Source organism: Saccopteryx bilineata, chromosome 5 (assembly GCF_036850765.1).
Source record: "Saccopteryx bilineata isolate mSacBil1 chromosome 5, mSacBil1_pri_phased_curated, whole genome shotgun sequence".
Lineage (NCBI taxonomy): Eukaryota > Metazoa > Chordata > Mammalia > Chiroptera > Emballonuridae > Saccopteryx > Saccopteryx bilineata.
Window position 1 is genome coordinate 253,093,429 of NC_089494.1, and position 19,953 is coordinate 253,113,381.

The 19,953-nt window shown below is 38.6% G+C and overlaps 1 protein-coding gene across 9 annotated transcripts in view; it reads right to left on the reverse strand.

Annotated features, from left to right (window-relative positions):
• Positions 1-19,953, reverse strand: part of SLIT2 (slit guidance ligand 2) — a 346,399-nt gene that overhangs the window by 89,896 nt on the left and 236,550 nt on the right. For all 9 annotated transcript variants that reach the window (XM_066279051.1, XM_066279054.1, XM_066279049.1 and 6 more), the window contains 5 exons: positions 11,680-11,751; positions 11,096-11,167; positions 4,178-4,249; positions 771-914; positions 493-656 (listed from right to left, as the gene is read on the reverse strand). In XM_066279051.1, coding sequence (XP_066135148.1) covers positions 493-656; positions 771-914; positions 4,178-4,249; positions 11,096-11,167; positions 11,680-11,751 — 524 coding nt within the window. The remainder of the gene's footprint in view (positions 1-492; positions 657-770; positions 915-4,177; positions 4,250-11,095; positions 11,168-11,679; positions 11,752-19,953) is intronic.

A 19,953-nucleotide genomic window follows, 5' to 3' on the forward strand; every position in this document is an offset into this window, starting at 1 on the left:
GAGAACACAGTACTCAGTAAGGGATCCCGAGGTTGCCCCTTACTTGGAGCCTGAGCAAATCATGTAACCAAGTCTCAGTTCATTTCCTGAAGCAATGCAAACATGATTAATTACCTTAAGTTTCTCTGTGGAGAATAATACAACAAACATGAGACTTAACAGGCTTAAAAGGCACTGTGAGTTAACTATAAGGCCCCTGTTCAGTACGAACCCTGGGAACACAGTATGAAGTATCCACTCATCTATTCTTTTTCTTGGCTAGGAGCCTATTTCTTCTGTATCATATAGCATTAAAAGGTGTTAGACATAGAAAGGCTTTATGAATTGTGTATACAGTTCTCTTTATTTATTTTTTTGCTTTATGCCTAGAAGACAAAGAAATATGATTCTACATTGTTGGTAATTTAGCCACAGGCCAACTGTCGCTAGGTGTCCTGTCACCACTGTTTTTTTGGTAACAACGGGGAAATGTCCCACGAGGTGAGAAATTACCTGAACAACGGAACTTCTTGCTTTTGATCTGTCCGATTCTTTTGTTTGCCAGACGCCGGGGACTGGTGCAGCGGGCGCCACTGGTCTCGATCGGGTTGGTATGGAGATAATCCGCCAGCCACTTGAGATGGCAGTCACAAATGAAGGGGTTCTGGGCCAGATGCCTTTCAGAAACACACACACACAACGCTTTTATACACGACTTGCCAGAAACTCAACTCTCAAATTCAGAGTGAAAACACCTGTCATCGAGTGCGATCCAAATGGCAGACACATACATGGTCTGAATAGCCCGGAGCGGGGAGAAGGTGCCCTTGGCGATGGTCTGCAGCTTGTTGTCGTACAAGGAGAGGAGGTTCAAGTTGTGCAGGTCCTGGAAGGCATCGACCCGCAGGCAGCTGATCTTGTTGGCGTTCAACAATCTGTTTGGTCAAACGGTTGTAGAATTTAACTTGGTTGAACACAATATGCTACAAACTCAATTTTCTCTCTCTCTCGTATGTGTACCAATGTTCTACATCTACAGCTATTTTGTGGAACTGTAGTTTAGAGATCACACATCGGCACACGCCATTTGTGTAGGTGGTACATGAGTGTGTCTGAGCTTTATGCCTGTGGACTCCCCTTTGGGCGCATACGTGTCCTGCTGTCTACTGCCCGCAAACTTACAGCCTATCGGGGTCTCACAGAAAGGCCATGTTTCCTCCAGCAGGACTTCCGCCGACTATGGTATCCTTCCTCCAGGCTCCAAAGCAAGTTACTCAATGCTACTTCGTCCGGTCACCTAGTTCACGGAGGCCTACTTTGCCCAAATACAGGTTAGTCCTCTGTGAACAGGGGAAATATTTTTTGATATTTCTTTTCCTCTGTCATTAGAACAGTGTTTTGATACTTAAAACTTTTACGAACAGTAGCTCAAAAGGAAAAAAAAAGGAAATACGTGCTATGTAGTTTGGGTTTGTATGTCTTATTACCTAACACTCCAAAAATATTTGCCCTTTTCACCACAATAGTCTCTCATAGATATAAGGTATTTCTGTTTTTTTTCTTTTCTTTTCTTTTCATTTTTCTGAAGCTGGAAACAGGGAGAGACAGTCAGACAGACTCCCGCATGCGCCCGACCGGGATCCACCCGGCACGCCCACCAGGGGCGACGCTCTGCCCACCAGGGGGCGATGTTCTGCCCATCCTGGGCGTCGCCATGTTGCGACCAGAGCCACTCTAGCGCCTGAGGCAGAGGCCACAGAGCCATCCCCAGCGCCAGGGCCATCTTTGCTCCAATGGAGCCTTGGCTGCGGGAGGGGAAGAGAGAGACAGAGAGGAAAGCGCGGCGGAGGGGTGGAGAAGCAAATGGGCGCTTCTCCTGTGTGCCCTGGCCGGGAATCGAACCCGGGTCCTCCGCACGCTAGGCCGACGCTCTACCGCTGAGCCAACTGACCAGGGCCGGTATTTCTGTTTTAATTGCTTACTTTTGTAGATGTTTCCATGCAAAGCTATGACTCCCTCATAGATATTTTCTTTGATGTGCTCTTTATTTTTAATTCCCCTTCAGGAGCTGAAATTTTGGCCTTCTCTGGAGTCTGGTCTACATAATAATTTCTTAAAAGCTCAGAGTCCTGGTTTGAGGTATGGACTGATTAATGCCATTCCTCCTGACTCCGGGCCACAACGCAAGTCCCACTGTCCTCACTCCCTAAACCCATTAGCTACCTAAGGGAAGGAATTACGGCACAGGACATTAAGGGCAAGAAAAAGGTCAGGGACCTGAGAGACTATGGAGGAAGGCGTTTTTGTGAGCATTTTGTACTTGCTTTAAATATCTGTGGCTGAAAAACCAGAGGGAAAAAGTACCAAACCCTAATTTATTTAGTTCCTTCCATATACCTGCTTCTCCCCAACATCCATCAGTTCCAGCAGCTCTCAGGTGCTAAACCGTGTTTTCAGCAAGCTGTAATGAGACTACCCTGTCTCTTTAAGCCAGGCATGCTTAATAATCAGCCTTAGTATAGAGATAAAACTGAGGCTGAGGGAATGTGCATGGATTCATTCTACCAAAGATCAGAAACAATACTGGCTAACCACACGGCAAGGGTGAAACAAGAATTTGAAACCTGAATGAAGTCATTAGGTAACCAAGATTAGTATTTGCTGTGGCTCATTAGTTTGTCAGAGAGAGAGAGAATGGAGCAAAATGGACTGTCTGGGTGTGGTAAGGGTAAGTGTTGTCTGGTTAACAAGTTACTTCACTTGTGTGGGTGTGCATGTAAAAACTAGGCTGTGATATAAAATATCTGGATAATGATGAAAAATGCCAAACATGTATAACAGATATAATTATGAACATACATTTATCAAGCAAGGAAAAATAACTGTATCTGGGAAGTTTGTAGAACTAGGATTTTTTTTTTTTTACCACATAATGGTATAAACCCCAATGCCAACAAATGCATATACCCAAAAGAGAAAATGACATTCTAAATTAAACATTGTTTATGTTAATAATTTTTCTATTTAAAATGTCATTTTTCAATTACACCTGAGATTCACTATTATTTTGTATTAGGTTCAAGTGCACAGCTTAGGGGTTAGACAATCATATACTTGATATAAAGTGATCGCCTAAATGTTTCCAGTATGCACTTGGCACTACACATGGTCCTTACAACATTACTGACTGTATTCCCTGTGCTGTACTTATGTCCCCGTCGCTATTCTGAAACCACTGATCTGAACTTCTCAATCCCTTCACCTTTTCCACCCAGCCCCCGAATGCTCCCTGCCTCCCCGGGCAACCACCAGTCTGTTCTCTGTGTCTACGAATCCATTTCTGTCGTGTTTGGTCATTTAAATTGTTCTGTAGCTTCCATATACAAGTGGAACCATAAATTTAAAAATTCTAAAGTGGACCTACTATATACCGGTGAGAGAAGTAATTCCATCACACTCATCTTTCATCCATAGCAACGGGGCCCGTATGTGCCCAAAATGAGGAACTCTTGATGTGTTCAGTGATTTGAACAGAGTTGGATAATCCAACAGTAACAATCTTAATATCAGCATATTTTTCCCCAAATTTCCTTTTCATATAAGTGTTAATTAAAACACCAGGGGTCAAGTCTTAGTCTTATATATATGTATAGCAAATAGTTCTTTAGAGGCAAAAGAGAAGTAGCTATTGTCTAAACAGAGTGGTCTCTGAGGATATAATCCAGGGATTTACTGATAAATCTTTTACAAAGAGGAGTTTGAGTGTTGCTGCTGCGTTCCGGCCTCCTACACACCATCTTCATGCTGGGGGATGTCATTCCAGCGCTGTCACTCTTGCCGATTCTTTGCACAAAGGTGAATAATCATATCACCATGTCTCTCTCCTGTCTAACTATTGTTAAATCAAACCAAAGAAGTTCCACAAAGGTCAGGGATCGTAAAAGCTTTAAATGACAGCACAGACAGGATGCATACATTTATGACAGTGTGGAGAGAAAGGTGTTGGGACAATTTCAAAATCTGTGTCTTCAAATAAATAACCATCAACAATGTGAGCTCCACTAGGCTAACCTTTTCCATTTCATGAAACTATGTCATTTGGGTCGAATTTTTCTGAAGCTTCCACGAAATGATGAGATGGTATACTGACTGAAATGTAATATTTGGTTCAACAGATCACAATCAATCAAATACTTACAGTAGCTGTAAGGAAAATAATCCTTCAAATAAACTTTTCGGGAGTTCTGTGATTTTATTTCCATAGAGCACACTGGGAAAAAAAAAAGCATTAAAAAAAGTCAGACACCAAACCAGCATAACAAATTAATACAAACAAATATGTATTCAGGGTTATAAGAGGTTAGTAAGTAGTCTACACACAGATGCATGCTGATTATAGAAAGTTTGGAAAACATAGAAAAGCAAGAAAAAATTAACAAAATGAACACAGTTCATAATTTTATTACCCTTTCATAGAACTGTCCACTGCTAAATTGTCATTTTTACACACACACACACAGACACACACAGACACACACACAGTTCATATGTAATGAGAGCACACTGTATGTAACAAAAGTGAACACTAAATGTAGGACCCCTTGACTCATTGAAGGAATGAGTTTGGGGCTTATCCTACTGATAAATAGTGAAAGGAATCCAATAGTTTTAGCCACATAATGTGTATGCCTGGAAAAGGTAAGATCTGTAAAGACAGTGATAATTAATACAGAAGAGTTTTTTAAACTTTATGGTCCCCATAAGAAATACAAACAGAAATGCATCTTCATGGTACCCAATTCTGATCAGCCACTAAGTACAATGGCCATGACTTAATCCCCTCAGTGTATGTGCTGCCGACCAAAAGAACAGAACTGAGAGCCCAGAAATAAATCCATATGTATATGCGTAAATAATTTTTAACAAAGGAGCCAAAAACACACAATGGAGAAAAGAAAGTTTCTTCAATAAATGGTGCTGGGAAAATTGGAAAGGCACATGCAAAAGAATAAAACTAGGCTGCTATTTGTCACTATATACAAAAATTAACTCAAAATGAATCAAGAACCTAAATATGCAATCTGAAACAATAAATTATGTAGGTGAAAACATAGGCACTTAACTTATGGACCTTGATTTTAAAGAGATTATGAATTTGATCTCAAAGGCAAGGGAAGTAAAAGCAAAAACGAATGAAACTATATCAAACTAAAAAGTTTCTGCATGGCAAAAGAAAATATAAGTCAATAAAACAAAAAGGCAACCACTGAATGGAAAAAGCTATTTGTGCACAACACCTGTGATCAAGGGTTAAAATCCAAAATATATAAAGAACTCATACAACTCAATAACAACAAAACAAACAATCCAATTAAGAGACTGGCAGTACTTCTCTCAAGAAAACATACAAATGACCAACAGAGATATGAAAAGATGCTCAACTTCATTAGCTATTAGGTAAATGCAAAACAAAACAACAATGAGATTCCACCTCACACTTGTTCGATTGGCTATTATCAGCAAGACAAGTAGTAACAAGTTTTGGAGAATTTGTGAAGAAAATAGAAACCTCATCCACTGCTGGTAAAAATGTAAACTGGTATAGCCCCTGTAAAAAACAATATGGCAATTCCTCAAAAAATTAAGACTAGAATCACCATCTGACCCAGAAATTCCTGTTCTTGGTACCTACTAGAAAAATTTGAAAACATTTATTTGTAAAGATATATGTACCCTTGCCTGACCTGGCAGTGGCACAGTGGATAGAGCATTGTACTGGGATAAAGAGGACCCGGGTTAGAGACCCCGACGTTGCCAGCTTGAGTGCAGGCTCATGGGGTTTGAGCAAGGCTCACCAGCTTGAACCCAAGGTCGCTGGCTTGAGCAAGGGATCACTAGATTTGCTGTAGCCCCCCGATCAAGGCACATATGAGAAATAAATCAATAGACAACTAAGGAACTGCAATGAAGAACTGATTTTTCTCATCTCTCTCCCTTCCTGTCTGTCTGTCCCCATCTGTCCCTCTCTCTGACTCTTACTATCTCTGCCAAAATAAAGAAAGAAAATAAAAGAAAATATATGTACCCTTATGTTCAGTACAGCATTAGTCATGGCGGCCAAGACATGGAAACACTGGAGTGTCTTTCAATAGATGATTGGATAAAGAAGATGTGGTACATACACACAATGGAATCATACTACTCGGCCAAACGAGAAGATGAAATGTTTTTTTGACAACATGAATAGATCTTGAAAGTATCTTGCTAAGTGAAATAAGTTAGACAAAAATGTTCAAGAACCACATGATTTCACTCATTTGCAGAATATAAAACTGAAAGCAACAAATAAATAAACAAGAAAAACAAACAAAATCTCACAGATACAGACAGCAGTATGGTGATTATAAAAGGGGAGGGGGATGAGGGCAGGTAGTAAAAGGTAAAGGGGATCAAACACCCGGTGATGGAAGGAGATGGTGACTCTGGGTGGTAAATACACAGTGCAGTACACAGGTGATGTGCTACAGAATTATACACAGCAAAGCTGTATTACTTTATTACCAAGGTCACCCCAATAATGTTAATAAAAACTTTTCAAAACATAATATAAAGGATTAAATTACAGTATAATTTAATTTTGTTTTGAAATAAATATATGAACAGACACAGAAAGAAATGAAAAATCTTTGGGCAGCAAGTGATCTGCCATTCAGAGTTGACCTGAATTTTCATATATATTTTCCTTATATTTTACATTCTCTATAATGAATATGTATTACTTCTAAAAATGTGAAAAAAAATTTTGGAAAATAAATAAATGGATGTCATGATACATGAAGAAAATGTTGAAATGAGAGTCTGAATAGTTTGTATGTTTGGCAGGCAGCAACACATGATTTCTGTTTGAAAAGGAGAAAAACAACAATACGAGAGAAAGAAATAAGGCTGGGTTTTCCCTTTGAAGACGTCAGTGAGAGGCGGGATATATTACAAAATGGAAGAGAATTCTTAAGGAATATATAAAGCTGGGTGCTCTATTGTGGAAGGGACCTTTCATTTGTATAGATTTCTGCGGTACAGGTACAGAGCACAACAAAAAAAATCATTTCTGTAGAATAGAGATTTCAAAAAAATGAGAAAGCAATTACAAAAGAAACAGTTTTAAAAATCAAAGAAGAAAAAAGAGAAATCTGTATGGTCAGGGTCAAGGAAGTAAGGGAACCAAGACAGTGTAAAGCAAGAATAAGCAGGTGTTATGGTCAAAAGTCAGAAAAGAGGAGGCTTTAGGAACACAAATGAGCAGATCGCAGCTTCAATTCAGGGTATTCAATCCCATACCATTCAATCAGTTCATTCAGCAATAGATACTGTACACTTATTGTGTGCCCGGAACATAACCAGGTTCTAAGCTTGGTGCCCAGTTACACTGAACCCAGCTAGTATTTTGTGAATGTTTAGCACCTACTCATGTCCCAGGCACTGATATGACAAAGATAAATATACTAAGGCTTCAAAGAGCAATCCCCACAACCATTTTGAATCCAAAAGGAGTTTCATATTTTGAACCTAATGAAAATTAAAATGGAAACATTTATATAAAGCATATAAATAGTGGGAGACTCATTATAAGAATTTAGGGGCCAATAATTTGGTAAATTGTTTATTTGAGACTTTTGCTTAAAGGGTAGGTTCCAATAGCAGGAAAAGAGGACTAGCAAGGAGGTGTGTCATATTTGCATTATGAAACTATATTTTTCCAACAAATCATTGTTTACTTTAATATCAGGTTAAAAAAATAGACATTTATTGTAAATGAGACAATCTGGGTACCTGGGAGAGAAGGAAGATCGCACAAGGATGAGAGCAACCCATCCTTGTAGGTGATACTGGCTATATGGACTAAAAATCATGAAAATATTACAATAAAAAATACTAAATAAGGCGAGGGATGAGATTTTTCTACAAAAATGTATAGCAATACTAGGGCTGGGTACATTTTTCTTAAAAGATCAACATGATAGCAAAGAAAAGAAGTTAAAATATCAAAAACCTAAAGACCAGGAATGAGAAGTTGGACAACAGTCAGAAAACAGGGCCAAAATCTAGAAAAATGAGGGAACAACATGTCATCACATAAAAATATCCTGTGCAGAGAGGTCGGTGAGAATCTCTGCCACACTTATAAGAGGAAAAACAAATCTTCAAAAGAAATTATAAAGTGAAAATAAATTCTAAGGGGGAAAAATATATAAATACGGACCTGGCTGGGTGGCTCAATGGTAAAGTGTCGGCCTGGCGTGCAGGAGTCCCGGGTTCGATTCCCAGCCAGGGCACACAGAAGAGGTGCCCATTTGCTTCTCCACCCCTCCCCCTCTCCTTCCTCTCTGTCTCTCTCTTCCCCTCCCGCAGCCAAGGCTCCATTGGAGCAAAGATGGCCCGGGCGCTGAGGATGGCTCTGTGGCCTCTGCCTCAGGCGCTAGAGTGGCTCTGGATGCAACAGAGAGATGCCCCAGAGGGGCAGAGCATTGCCCCCTGGTGGGCATACCGGGTGGATCCTGGTCGGGCACATGCGGGAGTCTGTCTGACTGCCTCACCGTTTCCAGCTTCGGAAAAATGCAAAATAAATAAATAAATAAATAAAATAAAAAAATATATAAATACGGACCTGGCTGGGTGGCTCAGTGGTAAAGTGTCGGCCTGGCGTGCAGGAGTCCCGGGTTCGATTCCAGGCCAGGGCACACAGAAGAGGCGCCCATTTGCTTCTCCACCCCTCCCCCTCCCCTCTCCTTCCTCTCTGTCTCTCTCTTCCCTTCCCAACAATATATATATTGTTCATATATATATATGTGTGTGTGTGTATATATATATATATATATATATATATATATATATGAACAATACATGAGAAATTTAGATAATATCATCCAAATAGCAAAAATGACAAATTGGGTAGCTTCTTTATAGTTTTCTTATTATGTCTTATATTCAACATTCTATATACAGTGTAAAATATGCTGATGGATAACTTTTAATAGTCCTTTGGAACAGCAGGAAAATCTTAAGGCTGCTTTTGTACCTGCCTCTGGAAGGATGGCTAGGAATTCTGAACCCCCAGGGCAGTAGGGTGCTATCTAGGATACTATAATACAGCGACTGGTAGCCAGGTTTCAAATTCTCCTGCCTTGTTGGAAGCCAGAACTCTACTGAGGAGAATAATATGTGAAATAGGAAGCTACTAGGATGGCTATCATAACAAGGTGCTAAGGACGGCTTTATAGTAAAGAGAAAGTATAGTCAAGAGAAAGCAGAGGTGGCTCCCTTTTCGTTTGCATTGAACACCAGGAGTAAAAAGCAAGGTACTGACTGAGCAGGAGAGAGAACAGGGTCCAAGAAAAGATGGCAGGAAGTGTAAATACAGCGGTCAGAATCACACTGAAACCACCTTTCCCTGCAGACCTCCGCGAAACTGGGGAGCTAGTTAGTGAAGAGAGGTAGGTAGAATAAGCGAACTTCAGTGGTTTGCAAGGAGCTCATAAAAAATGGGAAAACAAGAAAACCGTATGTTGAAAATTTGGGGCATAAAAGTTCTCTGGAGTCAAAAATCCACACACACACAAAAAATCCACAAACATCCAAATTGATTAAGTAAGTATCGGAAGAACTTTTCAAGGCTATATCCATTATCTCTTGAATTCTTTCCTCTGTGCTGTAACAAAGCCCTGGGGAATTAATCTTGTCCTGACTTCAGAGTCAGGACAGCTGGAAGCACAGGGAAGTTAGTAGGACAATTCTTACTCTTCTCTTTTGACATTTAATGATTATCTTTGAGGCACAGACACTTGAAGAACCATGTATACTGACTTGACTTCTGATCTGTTCTTTTACATTGGCTTGGGAGGGTGTCTATATTTACTTTGGATAGATAGCATTATTGTCCAGAATGGTATACCTGGTTCTTTCTGGACAATTTGGGAGATTTAACTGAATTTTACATTAAACTTTGTTATTTTAGAATCTGACAGCCCACCCTGTGTGTAATAAATGACTACATTTTACATTTTCTGCCAATAATTGTTCCCTAGCCTTGGACTCTCTGTAGTAAAAAAAATAAATAAAAATAAAAAACCAACAATGGACCTAGGCAGATACTGCTAAAGTGACAGTTTTTTATTTTCTTTCTTCAAAGAAAACTGTGGTTTTCTGAGCAGACCATTATAGCAACCTGAACACTCATGTGCCAGATGAGCACATCTGTCTTGCTCTCCCCTTGGTACAAATGAGTGAAAATTGTTATAGAAACCCCAGGTGTTTATCTGGGTCTTGCACATGTGTATCCTGGAATACTCACTGGCTCCTACTGATTTCTGAAATTCCTAAGAGCTCTGCAGCCACTTACATCAACAAGAACCCTTCTCTAAGCATCCAGCTCCTTAGAAGCACATACCAGTCTCCAGTTTCCAACTTTCAAGTTAAAATTTGACATAAAGGTCACTTTACTTGATGGACCTCTGAAAAGTCTTACAAGTTTAAAGGAAAACAGCCTTTACCCACTTATTTTAGGGCCACTTATTTACACAGCTATCTCCCTGAGAGTCCCTTAGACATTTAAAAGCTGTAAAACTTTCTTATCTTTGTAGTGTTAGTAAAGGGTCTTTCAGGGTCATGTTAAGGTGATAAAATAGGGAGTCAGGGGGCCTCTCAGTGGTCCTCTTTCCCTGTTCTCTGCTAGACGTCACCCAGCATTCTTCTAAAGGAAACCAGAACTGGTCCGGAGATCACGCCTATTGGCCCAAAGATTATAAATGCAGCATTGGCCAGAAGAAACACTTTCCCCGATTGAAAAAAAAAAAACAACGAAGCTCTTCCTCTTGTTCTCTAAACAGCAAAATTATCAAGTCCTAAAATAGATACCCCCTAAAATTAACTGATTTGATTGACAGGTAGCATTCTTCAGTGAAAGCAATGGAATGTATTAATGATCATTAATGATTATGCTACTAATCACTCATAATACAAAAACTTGGAAGGATTATTATTTTTTTTAATCCAAATGAAAAAACAGAGCCACGGTGACCTGTGTATGGCGCTTTGCCCCAGCGCCGCGGACAGTACTTACAGCGAATTCAGAGAGCGCAGTCCCTGGAAGGCATCGGAGGCCAGTTCCGAGATCTGGTTATTGCTCAGGTCGCTAAGATCAGAAATAGGGTTAGCTTAACCTGAATAGAGAGCCCGTGAGATTTACTGCCAGAGAGAGCTATCACTGCCTCGACATATCCATCTTGCACCTATCAATGCATATGTAAAATTTATAACATAAAAACAGCTGAAGCATCCTAACCTAAAAGAAAAAAAAAATCACCCTTTTAATCAGTGATTGACTTTTTTCTTGAATTATTATAAAAGATGCCATGTCTTAATTTTGAAAAACAGAACACCTAAGATTTGACTGTACGCTATATTACACCACATACATTCACACTATTGGGAATCCCTATGACAAACTATAGAGAACTTAAAATTTTTATTATACATAGTTTAGCTATTAACATTGCAATATTATAGAACTAGCAATCAGAGTCACATCACTTCATATTTAAGCTGTCAAATGCCTAAATAGTCATACTTAAATGGCTGTCTTTGTGTCGTCATGTCCTGTAAAATGGTGAAAATTACGTATATGCCAGAATATTATCCACTCACATTCTTCTAAGCTTTTTATACGGTGAGAAGGCTCCAGGCGGGATGACTTTGATTGAGTTCTGTTCCAGACGTCTGCAACACAAAAATTCATGTTTTACATGGAAACGTGAGCTCCCAGATATGTTTAATGCAAGCCCGGGATTCATGTCAAGAAGCAAAGCTGATGGACTTCATGAGCAATATTTTCTTGCTTTCTCAAAAATAACACTTAAAACTAATTGTTTTGTGCCCTAAATGTAGAGCAAGATTGGGAATAAAAACAAGCAAAGAAAACCCCACAATTTTTTTTATTGTTTTATTCCAAAAACAATAAAAAAAATCCCAATTTTTAGGCATTGCATGTTCATTACTATTTAAGACTGGACTTTGTACAAAAGAGAAAGTGCCTGTCAGAAACTAATTTGGGAGTACATCTTAACCTTAATGTCAGTAAGAGAAATATATATATTAACACTGAATAGATACATGTTTTAGATAATTATAACTCTTCCACAAAGGAAATTACTGTTGACTATTAAATCTTATAAACCTTTTATATCTTCTACAGAAAGTGTTCTATAGGTTGAGAAAATTTTTATACTCAGAAAATTAATTTTGAAGCTTCTTACAAAGCAGAATTGAATTCTAAATCTGTAAGTGCTATAGGTATTTTCAGTAAGACTGTCTGGACTCTGTTGATTCATTAGGTGAGTATTTCATGTGAAAAACACTGCAGTCAAGTGCATTCAAACACAACTGAAGTGTTTTTATGATGCACTAAAATCAGACATCTAAAAATAACTCTCATACATTCTCTATCGTTCTGCTATCAGAGAAAGACAAGATTTTACCCGCCTTGTTATAAAATAAAGAAATAGATTTCATTAAGTGTTTAGTCCATCAGAAAATGCTGCCTCTTAGCCCCCCCTACCCCTGCCCGGTCTATCATATAACCATCGTATGAACATTTCCAGTGCCCTTCCCCTCTTTTCTCCTGCTCTGCATCCCGGAGAGCCGACTTCTGCGAACCATTCCCTGCAGCACACCTGACTCCTGGCTTCTGTGACACTTGGCCAAGGAGAGGCACTGGTGGGAGACAGAAGGCAGGAAGAGGGAGGAGCCAGGATATGCTGCCCTTGGGGGGGGTGGTTCTCTGCACTTCTCTCTTCTTCTTCCTAATTTCAGCTCAGGCTACGGCCACCTCCTGACTTACAGCCAAGGCTCCCTCACTCTATTCCAGTCATTTTTTAAACATATTTCTCCTCTACCACGCTGTTGGCTCTTAAGCAGCATATTTACCCCATAAGACAAGAAATAAACTTTACAGGGAAAATATGGATTTGGTACCTAAATTACTTGTCTAGGTTTTAACAAAGGAGGACTTTCCTCAAAAAGTCTAAATATAACAAAAGGCACTTAAATAATTTTACTGTAACATTATGGATTAGAACATTACAAAATTGATGGTTTAGAAAGACTTTTTTTTCTATAATCCATTCTTGTAGTTAAATTTTAAGACATTTAAAATATATTCAATAAAATATAGTTCAAATAAAGTGATAGGTGAAATATTATTGACTATAGGAATTTCTTCGAATCGAATGAAACATTTCATTTTGTGAAAGATTTGCTCAAAATGATATAATGCTATAATAAGTATAATTAAAATTTTTTAGTGACTAGACTTCTTTTAGTAGTAATGCAAAATTAGTTTATATAAATACTTTTCATAAATTTGAGTTCCTTTAAAAGAAAAAAAACCAGAATATATTTTATAAACTACAAACCACACACATCTCAAAAGGTATCCTTACTCTTATAGAAGAGAGGGAAAAATATTTAAACTACATTATAAAAAAATAAAGAAGAAAAATATTAGAGTTTTCAGGTGATAGTTTTAAAAAGCCAGTAAAATGTACATTTTCTATTTTTGCTATCCTCTAATCTTCTATTTTAATAGCATAGAATCTGCTGAAGTTTATAGTATGCAAATATAAATCCATTGTTCCATGAAGAAATCTAATTAAAAACATTCAGGGTTACAGAAACAGGTAGTGTAATGGATAAGACATGTTTTTATGCTGTGAATAAATCCCACTATAATTAAGAGGCTTCCAAATGCCAGCCCTTCATAGAAAGAAAATTCAATATTTTGAATTTCAAAGTAAAAATAGTCACATGCACATATAAAAATAGATTTGGAAAACTGAGTAAGGGAGAAAATTCTATAAATCACATACTGTAAGAAGGGCTTCTTTTATATAAAAGTAGCCAGAATCTTACCTTTTTCTTTTTTCTCCACAGAATATACACGAATAATTCTAAAACATTTCATCACTCTGTGTGTGTATGTGTGTGTGTATCAAAAACTATCAATCTATCTGGTTTTTATTGCAAAACAACTTGCTGTCACTATTTCATCAAAACTGTAAGAAAGTTTTCATGAGAAGTTCAATGAGATAAGAAAATGGAGACAGTTTTCTAACTACTCGCAATGGATCAATGCTTCGCTCTGTCGCTCTCCCTTCCTCTCCAAGATCAATCAATAACTTTTTAATAAAATCAAATGCATGTGTAACCGATAAAGACTTTCCTCCCCACTCACAAACATTTTTTCTCCTATTCATTAATTGCTGATTTTTAAATATAAATCAAAGATGTCTTCATACTTTTAGAGTTCCTAAAAATGAACTACAACCAAGATGTCTCACTTTCTGGTCCTTATTTCCGATTATAGAAAATGAAAAACTATCAACTATTATTACATCAGTACAGTACATAACTCAGTGTAGTTGGCCAATTAAAAAACTCCAACTAGTTCTGGAGCCATTTACAAGATATTAAATTATTTTAATGACTTTTTTTTGTTGTTTTTGTTTAATCCCTTCACACCCCACCTGCCCCCCTTGGACATAGATGACAATGTGGTGACCGCTGGGGGGAGGCAGGTGGGGAGAGGGAGGTAAAGGGGGGATGGATGGTGATGGACCCCCCTTGGACATAGATAACAATGTGGTGACCGCTAGGGGGGAGGCAGGTGGGGAGGGGGGGGAGGTAAAGGGGAGATGGATGGTGATGGACCCCCCTTGGACATAGATAACAATGTGGTGACCGCTAGGGGGGAGGCAGGTGGGGAGGGGGGGAGGTAAAGGGGAGATGGATGGTGATGGACCCCCTTGGACATAGATAACAATGTGGTGACCGCTAGGGGGGAGGCAGGTGGGAGGGGGGGAGGTAAAGGGGGGATGGATGGTGATGGACGGAGACTGGACTTGGGGTGGACACTCAGTGCAATCTATGCAGATGTTGTGTTGTAGAACTGTGTACCTGAAGCCTGTATGATTTTATTAACCAGTGTCATCCACATAAATTCAATAATAAAATTATTGGAATTATTAAGACACTGGGTATTAAAGTCTAATACAATAGAGTTCTTTACTAAAAAAAAACCACCTTAGTGACACTTTTAGCTCACTAGTGGTCAATTCTCAGGCATTCAATTATTTTGACAATGCATACGAGATAAAATGTACATGCCAAAGCTGAAGTAGCTCTCCCTAAGAGATAGTAAATGTTTTGTATATGTGTACACATAAATATGAAAATGTCTAGCTTCGTGACTAGAAAGGAGAGAAGACCCTCATGGACATGGACAACAGTGTGGTGACTACTGGGAGGGCAGGTGCTAGGAACTGGAGAAGGGAGGGTCAAGGGTCAGAGGAGGAGACTCGACTTGGGGTGGTGAACACACAACATGGCCTACAGAAGATGTGCTGTAGAACTGTGCACCTGACACCTGTATAACCAGTGTCCCCCCGATAAATTCAATTAAAAACAAAACTAATATAGATTTGGATTCACTTCTGGACCTGCCACAGATTTGCTTCCTAGGCCTTACAAGGTTACTTTGCTTCTCTGTGTCTCAGTTTCTCTTTTTGAAAAATCAGAACAATAAAACCTGCTATAAATGTTTTGGTAAAAAGGTCAGATGTAGAAAAAAATATATATGTTATGTTTTATGTGTTTTTTTCTTGCATGAAAAATAGGAAAAAATATGGAATATGCATGTGTATATATGTAATAACACATAATATTCAGCATTATATAATAAAATCTCAACAGAATATTTTAGTCACACACATACACACACACCTACATCACATAAATAAATCTGATACATGATTTGATCTCTAGTGCAAACTAAATATATATGGTTCCAAAATATGTTTTTAAACAAATTAGCAGTACAGAGCTGCAGAAAACTCAGTAACTATATATTAAAGACTTATACAAACACATCATTCATATAGAGGCTGCAATTTCCATGATCAACTCGGTTAAAGTATAGCATATTCTCTTATTTGTGACTTAGAAACTCAGATAAGCTTTATAGCACCAGTAAGGTATGAGATTGCATTGATCGTACATATTTGTAACATACAGCCCAGATGCTGATTATACACGGCAATAAAACTGACAGTTTTTTGCAATTTCCCCATCTGCTTTTAATGTAAATGGTAAAAACAGCTGCCAGAGAACAGAACAGAGTCTTAACAGGGTGAAGGGGGTGTGTGGAATGACTCCAGCTTCTGAATCTTGGACAGCCAATGCAGCCAAACATTCGCATCCTAGGAACATCAGTCCGGAATTTGAAAAGGAGGAAGCAGCAATATTTCTCTGACATTAGGGATTCTCTTGCCTATTACATAATAATCCTAAAATAAGGATTTTCTATTTCTAGAGTGTTGCTTCTAATGTTAGTAGTAAATGCCATTGAAATCCTCCATATGTCCCCACATAAAATGACCCAGGACTCTCTTAGACTAGAATATTATTTCAGTTATGTAATTGCAGCCTCCAGACGCTGTCAGTTTAATAAATATCTTCAGCAGCCGAGTGAAGATGGGCCTCCAGAGGGGCATACTTTGCATATACTGGCATCTTTGCCTTAGGACTGTGCCCAAACTAATTATCAGCTATCCCTGCCTTGGCATGATTTTTCCTGAAAATTGTCCATTTTCTTAATCTTATTTTATTTCTTGTGATATCATTCTAGGGAGCATTCCCTTGAGTGTAAATTCAATTGATGTTTTCATAGTGTAATTAACTCTTTTTTCCATTTGGTCTTTAGGCATTTAAAAGCAAGACAAAAAAATGAGTGTGTGTTCCTATTGACTTCATATTTCGGGCAGTGACCTTTCGAGTGTTAAAAATTTCATGCCTTCATTCATACGGATCAAGCACAGATACACTCCATACACAAATCACCTGGTTTAGATTTAGAGAGAAATTTAGAGAGATATGGCTCACTGATTTCAGGACAGAGGATAGATACATAATGCCAATAACACAAAGTTTTCACAAATGATTTTTCTTTAGCAATCCAGTAGAGAAAAACAGAATTTCTGTGCTTTGTTTTTCATTAATCACTAAAACCTGGCGAACCACTTACTGAGTCAGGCACTGACTCATTACCATTTGGTAATGATTTCAGTTTTAAACATGTTATGCAAATTGCTTTTACACATTACTTATTTGACAGTACTACTCGATGAGTGGGTAGCAATTTGCATTCTGCCCACCCTACTTTGAGTTATTTGTCCAAGTTATACATGATCTATTTCCAAAAGTTTAGATAACACTGTGATCGCTAGTGGAATCTGAACTTCATACATTTTCAACTTAATCTTTCCAGCTGATTATGTAACCATAAATTTATAACTTAATTCCTTAAAAAAAAAACGAGTATTTCATTTGCCTGAGAATGAATAATAGTTTGACTATGTCCCAGCTGCCTTAATTTTTACATTGAAGTCTACCAATGTCATATTTTACCTCTGATGGCATGTATTTTTTCCTGTAGAATAGTGTAGGAAGAAACCACAACAGCACAAGGGTCTCTTCTTGGAATAACCTGCCATCATTACCTGCTGCTGAAGCCTACCTTCCCCATGTCTTAGAGAGGCTGTTGCTCTCTCATTCCTAGCCTGGTCTTTTCTACAAACCACTCTCCACTCCATACTGGAGTGATTTTTCTAACAAATCTAATCATGCTATGACCCTGCTCAAAACCTGTCTTCCTATCCTGTTGTCATGGGCACAGGTGATTCTTCAAGGTTAGACTTCTGATTTATGTTCTAGCATTTGAAAACTGTTTTACTGACTTTCTCAGAGGTACACACGTCTCACTTTTCTAGGATTTCGCACGTGTTCTTTCCTGTCTACAAAAACCCTCAGTTTCTCTGCCCTCAAAACACATCCTCCTGGCCTGACCTGTGGTGGCGCAGTGGATAAAGCGTCGACCTGGAAATGCTGAGGTCACTGGTTCGAAACCCTGGGCTTGCCTGGTCAAGGCACATATGGGAGTTGATGCTTCCAGCTCTTCCCCCTTCTCTCTCTCTGTCTCTCTCCTCTCTCTCTCCCTCTCTCTCTCCTCTCTAAAAATAAATAAAAAAATTAAAACGAAACAAAACAAAAAACCCCCACATCCTCCTGCCTGAAGATTTTGTGAGTCTCCCGGACAAACCAAGGGGTTCCTTTCTCTGTGTTTCCTGTGCATGAGTATTTTATTACTTGTTATAGGATTAGAAAACTATCTATTTGTGTAAAGCTTCAATTCTCTGCAGTGTCAACATTTTGAAGGAAGGAGGGACCTGTGTCCTTTCGACTCTAATGGCAGATACAGAGTTGGCACGTAGGGGAGGGCGGGGGTGAAAAAGGTAAAAGAGATTCAGGAAAATATATATATATATATTTTTCTGAGTATGTAGAATTTAATAGAATTAAGAGTTCAAAATTTTAGAAGAGGCAAATGCAGAAGCAGCATGCAAAAATGGTTAAACTATATGGGAAGAGGGTCTAAACAAAAAAAAATTGAAAGAAAATGTATATTCTTAATGTTATATTCAGTATCTTAAATGGAGGATGTAATCGAATACAGCATTCACAAAGATCCTCACTTTCACCTCTTTGTAATATGCAGGCAAGTGGTCCACAGGAAACAGAAGTACTCCTGGACCTCAACACCCATCTCCATCACCGTGAATCTCTCTTTAGCTGTTTCTATCACCAGCAGAGTAAGAGCAGTCCGGTGAGCTCACAGAGTCAAGTGAGACTCCTTGCCATTTTATCTGCTTGAATCAGAGTGTGTCAGAAAATGGAATTCTAATTTCTGAGACTTTGTAATCCATAGCAGAGAAGAAGAAAATGACACTAAGCGTTCTCACAACATTGCTACCGTCCTTCCGCCTTCCCACAGTTAAAACCAGGGGTCGTCAACCTTTTTATACCTACCGCCCACTTCTGTATCTCTGTTAGTAGTAACATTTTCTAACCGCCCACCAGTTCCACAGTAATGGTGATTTATAAAGTAGGGAAGTCACTTTACTTTATAAAATTTATAAAGCAGAGTTACAGCAAGTGAAAGCATATAATAATAATTACTTACCAAGTACTTAATGTCAAATTTTCGCTAAGTTTGGCAGAATAAATCTTCATAAAACAACTTATTATAGTTAAATCTATCTTTTTATTTATACTTGGGTTGCTCCGCTACCGCCTACCATGAAAGCTGGAATGCCCACTAGTGGGCGGTAGGGATCAGGTTGACTACCACTGATTTAAACGTTTCCCTGACCATCTTTTCTCAAACAAATAAAAGAAAAGATCTGTATGGCTCCCAGCTTCTGACCTCTAAAAAAAAAAAAGCAACGGAGAGTAAAGGCAGTAGACGTAAGAGTAACGGACGTATTCCAAATTGTTACCATTTATGCTCCTGCTAACTATCCTTCGTGATTTACGGAATCTCTGTGTGTTTAAACAGTTTGATGTGCCACAGAAAATCTATAACGGGATTGAAGAGAACTAAATGTCTACTTTATAGCAATCCATCACACTGTATTTGGAATTTTATACCTATAAATGTGATGTAAGAAATTAATTCTGAACATCTGATATATAGAGAATCAATTTGCTACGAATGATTTTGCTGCCGTGGGCCAGATCATGTTGAGACTTGCCTCTGGAAAATTGTATAAATACAAGGTTTCAACAAGCAGAGCTCAAAGGGGCAAAGTACTAGCTATACCTTCTTTCTTTTAAACCTAATTTTATTTTATATTACACGTTCTGTTGCACCCCCTATCTCCACTAGACAGAATTCCAGATTGTGTACCCCACCCCCTCTAGCTTCCCCCAACATTGTCCTCCTCACCCACAACATGCTAAGTGTTGGGGCAGAAGTGGTGACAGAAGAGACAGGTCCTGTCCTTGTTAAGCTCGCGGTCCCACAGGATA